We start from the raw sequence: 5,892 nt of genomic DNA, 5'->3' as shown, positions 1-5,892 counted from the left end.
GTACTATTTAGTAACATTGCATGGATGGAAAATTTGTAATAAAACTCTGATAATAAGCTAATATAGAGACTTACTTTCTATAAGAATTTCGGCAATACTGACACAAACACTGTGAATACTTTTCGCCCGTAATGGATCTCTGTATAGAGGAACCATTAATTTTATTATTTGGGGTAACGTGACTTGGCACAAAACCCTTTCTCACGCCCTGTTCCTATTAGTATAATGAAACGATGCCCGTTTATTTGATTATTCGTCTTATAAAGAATAATCCATAATATTTTCAGATTCATGATAGAGAAGGCGTTTCTGTCAATCAAAAATTTTAGTCAATAAAATAAATCTACGTATTATTTGTATACTTTGTTTTAAAATATAATATCCTAATATTATAATATTGGACACCTTGGAATGAAATTACACGACATACAAATGGACGTTAGAATAACCCCCAAAATCCTCTATGTAATTTAAAAATAAGTTTTTGTAATTAGCTGGAACGAAATTCGTTTTTAGACAAAATTAGTATGGAAGCCTGAAATTAACTGTCCTTGTAATGTTCAATTAAATCCTCGCAAGCGTTGCTGTTGGGGCTACCCAATTAATTTAAAAGATTTGTTCAACATCTACAAGATTTCGTATAGATAAGTAACACACTAATTTATCAATCATTCCAATTTCTGTGATATTCCAACTTTACCGAAAGATTTCTAAGGACGTATATAATTTTAAGTAAAGAAAAACGATGGTCACTGTTGGGCAAGACTGTATTGTAGAAATAGAATAGGACAAAGAAAAAATACAATAATAATATAAAGAAACGTGTGCACACCGACACTTATCACTTATATTGTTAAAATTCTATTCACTCTTTGCTACTTTGGTACGTATGTTTGCTTTCCAATTTATAGAATATTTTTTTCACAAACCATGTTATAAAAATCAAAGTAAGTGATCGTTATACATAATTAAAATTCTTCAATAAAACATTGAATTTACCTAATAATTAGGGTCTTATCATAATTCATTATAGTATATTATACTTAATAGTTAAATATTTTATTGTCTATAGTAAATTAACGTAGTTGTATACAATAAATTCATTATTAAACTACGTTCAACCACGATTGTTTAATTAAGTCTGCTCCCTTTTCTCCTATCATGAGTGCAGGTGCATTAGTATGTGCACTAGTTGGCCTAGGAATAATACTAGAATCTACAATTCTTAATCCACTTATTCCGTATACCCTTAGTTCAGGATCTACAATGGCATCGGGGTCATGTGCTGGTCCCATTTTACATGTTGCTATTTGATGATGGACTGAAATCAACATAGTCCTTACAGCACATTCCCAATATGAATCAGATCCTGGTGCATGAATTTTACATGTTGGATACTCAGCCAAATGCAACTTAGGGGCATATTTCTTAAAAGCATCAGATTCTCCTAGATTAATAATATACTTAATAGCTTCTTTCAAGGTTGCCAAATCTTTTGGATCTGTTAAATAATTACCATATAATTTGGGATAAGAGTATGGATTGTTGTCCCTAAGTTCAAGATACCCCTTAGATTTTGGTTGTAAAAGTACAGGAACAGCCGACCATGTATCAGATCCACTTAAAGATCCGAAAGCATTATAATAAGTCTTATCAGAAATTTTCCAGGCTTTTCTTGTGGCCCCTCCAGCATCTGAAGTTAAAGAACCCCCCAAACTTATTAATTCAATATCCGGAACAAGATCTGGATCTTCAGATTGTGAAGTTTTTATATAACCCAAAGCTTCAACTAGACCAGGGGTGGTTAAAAGTCCATCACCAAATTGAAGCCACTGCATTAAATTTGGTAAAGTAGCGACTTTTGGTTCTAAAAGACTAGCATTTGTACTATTTAATTTAAAAACTACTCCTGGGAATGCAATGTGATCATAGAGAGTCCTTCCAACCTTTAAATCAGCAATAACTGGTATACCTAAGGTTTCCAAATGTTCTTTAGGTCCCACACCAGATAACATTAATAATTGTGGTGAGGCTATAGGTCCCGCAGACAAGATAACTTCTCTTCGACAACGTGCCGTATACTTAATACCATTACGATTATATTCTACAGCATAGGCTCTCTTGGTTTGAGGTTCAATCAAAACCTTTGTAGCTCTAGTTTCTGTAAGTATGTGTAAATTTCTTCTTCGCTTATGTGGATGAAGGAATGCTTTTGCAGAACTTAATCTATGGCCCTTATTAGTAGTTATTTGTGCATATCCGAATCCAAATTGATCAGGAGCATTGTAATCTACTGTAGGGTGACCAAAATTACGTCCAGATTGTAGAAATGCTTCTACAAGCCCAGTTCTGAAAATATAATAAATGATATGTCATTAAAATTCAAAGATATATTGTAAACTTTCATTGTCATATTTACTTGTGTTTGATTAGTAAATGGATATCATATTCAACGCGGAGAACTTTGTATACCTTGCGGTTTATTGATTGTATTAATATTAACTTGCAAAGTATCTCAAGCTATGGTACCTAATCTATAATCCATTGACATTAATATGTGAAGATATTATCTATATATATCAGCCACAGAATACTTAATAGTATATTAAATCAGAGATAAAGAGAATCACAGCATTGGTACATTATGTTTATATAGATATTACTGTGTCATATTGATCACTTTACATTACTGTTATTTGACTGCGAATAGTTATTGGTGTTATTGTTACTAATTGTTACCCGCGACTTCGTCTGCTTCGTTTTTGAGATAAACAATTGCCTATATCCGTTCTCGTCATACAACAATGTCTTTCATTAAGAGTCGTTCAGCCGTAAAAAGGTAGCAAACAGAAATACATTTTTTCACATTTTTACATTAAGTATGAATGTATGGATAAATAACTTACTTAAATGGAATATTTTCAACAGTGAGTTCACCTTCTCGGCCACGGTATTCAGCATTTTTATACTTTTTCAATTCAGTTCTTTCAGATTTCTTGTAGTAATGTAAAACATCGTTATATGACCTGTAAATAAAAAAAATAGTATTTAACTATTGATATTTAAGAAGTATTTTATAGTTTGACATACAATTTATCTAAAATCTAATTTATCATATAAATTGAAACCACTAAATTATAGATCAGATAATCCACTAAGTAATAGTTAATTCAATGTAGAAATTATAAGTTATATTATTTTAACTTACAAGTAGTGCAGCTACTTCTCGTTTAATATGAACCTAATTGAACGCAATCACTTACATCTAAAATATATCAATAAATAACACAACGATTGATTATGCAGTGCAATCCTAATTCAATTAGATTCGCACTGCATAATCAGTTCATTGTTATTGGTAGTCATTACTACCAGTGAGAAATCACACATCACAGGCGTCATTTCTAAGATTTCTCACTCTCATGAGTTGAAAATATTTAATCAACACACCATCCATAATTTCCATCTGCTGCGATTCTGTCCCAATCTTGCGGTCGTCCTCGAGTGTATAACATTAGGTTAGTAACACTAGTACCGCCTACAGCCTTACCACGTGGCCAGAAACACCGCTGTTCTTCACTACCTGAAACAAGTTGATTTCTCTAAATACATAAAAAAATAAGAGAGGTCGCTCCGTGACGCCTATTCTTTGTGAAGCTCCGTGAACCAGAAGGCTTCTGCGCTTCTGGGAGACGCTTGGCTACCTACTTTAGTGGTTTCGGCTCTACACGCACAGCGGCCCAAATGAGAGGCTAAATGCCGAGAATAGAGTCCAATTTATATAAAAAATATCTAATCGCAAAATGTCTACTAACAATATGGTAAAGTGAATGAGATTATTATTTAAGAACAAACTGTTTATGTAATTGAATCTTATTTTATAGAATGGCAAATAAGATTTCTTCAACTTTATTTAACTGTCCTCAAACATTAAAGTATATCTTCTATACTATATCTATACCTGAGTAACTTACCCATACAAACTCCAGGCTGGTGTTCCATGGAATATTGCCATGTGTAATCTGTGCGTTGTAAATAATACGTCAATGCTGGAATGTCGGATAGCAGCATTTCGGGCTTGCCTGCTTCAATAACAAGTACCGTAGCTCTGGGTTTGTCTTCAGTTAGGCGAGAAGCGAGAACTGAACCGGCTGTACCGGCTCCCACTATTACATAATCATATTCTTCTAACGGCTGGCTGTAGCCTGAAATTGAAAAAGATAACAAAAAGAATTGAATGAAAAAGTTTTAATATACTTCTGTTGTGTTTTAATTAATTGGGGTAGATCGACATTAATAATATTATATAGCGGCATTAGTGTACATTTATAAAGTGAATATAAAAAGTCTATTACACTATACGTAAAAATTGAATATAATAGCTAAATATCACTAATTTGTTGCTATTTAATCCTAAAGCTATAAATATTTATAGCTGATATTTTTTTATGATAAGAACACTATAAAAACGTATCGTATAAATTAAACATATTGCAGAACAAACATAAAACAGCAATATATATATAAATTATACCTGTGTATATGTAAAAATTCTGTTATCGTCCATATTGTTTACTAAACTATCACTTAAATGATAAAAATGCATAGTTACAGTTGATAATGCACTGGATTGATGATACGGGACGGGGAGACAGGATATCATTTTGTTTAATGTTAGACAAAGATACCTAATACTAAAATATTTTAACGGCTTTAAAAAAAATCAGTTTCTTGCCAGTTTTTCTCGATCGAATCTGTAGTCTGAATTAGGCAGTAGGGGGCAAAAGAATGAATACGAAACAACTTAACCTTCGTAATGTCCTAGATAAATAATTAATATTAGTTTTGATTTCATTTATGATAAAAGTTAGATCTTTCGTAAATGGTACCTATTTGACGTGATTTTTATTAAACTGCAGCTATTGTTATTTTATGAACTAATATTATACGGAAGTAATTCAGATAAAATTCTTTTTCAGCCCTTGTAAAACCATGAAATGTCATAAAATTTTTATTAATAGTTGATTTACGTTCTCTTGTTTTTAATGAAACCTTAGAACAACGCGGTAAATCATAAATTAAGACTAGATACATTAAAATTGAATAGATTAATTTACTTTAATGAAAATCAGTAAAATAAGTATAAATTAAAATAATTACCTTTAGGTAATGGATAGGAGTCCCTCAAAAAATCGAAGGGGTCGTTTGTGTTCGGAGAGTAATTTACCCCCACCGTCTGCATCATCAGGTCCACGATAGGGCTTTGAGGATATGAAAATTTCAAAAAACGCTCCTCTCGATTTTTATTATCTTCTCCTTTAGACTGACTAGAATTATTTTTCTCATTATTATCATCTTCCGGTATATAGTTTGCAGGATAGGGCCAAAGTATTCTTCCTTTCCTTGGATGGATGAATTCAGCCTTAGATTCAATTTCATTGTTATCATAACTTTCTATAGTAATATAATCATCGTCAAGATCCGCATCCAGTGCATTGAAGAATGATACCACAACTAATATTAAAATAGACAGTCTTATTTCTATCATATTTTCTAAAACAGAATAATACATATGTGTTAAATATAATATATTTAATTTAAGAGGGATCAGTTTGCAATTTTATTATATTTTTACTATCTCTTCAATTCTGATGATTCTTTTTTAATTCGACATATTTGTCTTTATTTGTTTCCATATTAATATTGTTATTATTGAAGATTTTTAGACAGAAAATTTAATTATTTAAAAATAAAATGAAATGGTGACTTACCAATTGTTGTTATATGTAATTATATTACTGTGAAATGTACTGAGGTACGTCCGATCATTTCCACTGTAACAGGACAAGTAAAAGCAGTTGTTTTGCACACACAAGCCTTGACCGTGTGCCA

The 5,892-nt window shown here is 31.6% G+C and overlaps 1 protein-coding gene across 1 annotated transcript; it reads right to left on the bottom strand.

Annotated features, from left to right (window-relative positions):
* Positions 1 to 453: 453 nt before the first annotated feature.
* LOC131841924 (glucose dehydrogenase [FAD, quinone]-like) lies at positions 454 to 5,892 on the bottom strand. Its single transcript, XM_059190318.1, has 6 exons — positions 5,772 to 5,892; positions 5,161 to 5,553; positions 3,975 to 4,205; positions 3,451 to 3,583; positions 2,907 to 3,026; positions 454 to 2,349 (listed from the first exon to the last, which is right to left on the bottom strand). Exons 2-6 carry the CDS (start codon positions 5,546 to 5,548, stop codon positions 1,107 to 1,109), a joined length of 2,115 nt encoding a protein of 704 aa, XP_059046301.1. The 5' UTR covers positions 5,549 to 5,553; positions 5,772 to 5,892; the 3' UTR covers positions 454 to 1,106.

The sequence above is a fragment of the Achroia grisella genome, unplaced genomic scaffold (assembly GCF_030625045.1).
Source record: "Achroia grisella isolate CSIRO2021 unplaced genomic scaffold, CSIRO_AGI_Agris_v1 utg204, whole genome shotgun sequence".
In the NCBI taxonomy this organism is placed as follows: Eukaryota; Metazoa; Arthropoda; class Insecta; order Lepidoptera; family Pyralidae; genus Achroia; species Achroia grisella.
Note: the sequence above shows the minus strand (reverse complement) of the source record. Positions and strands in the feature narration are given on the sequence as shown.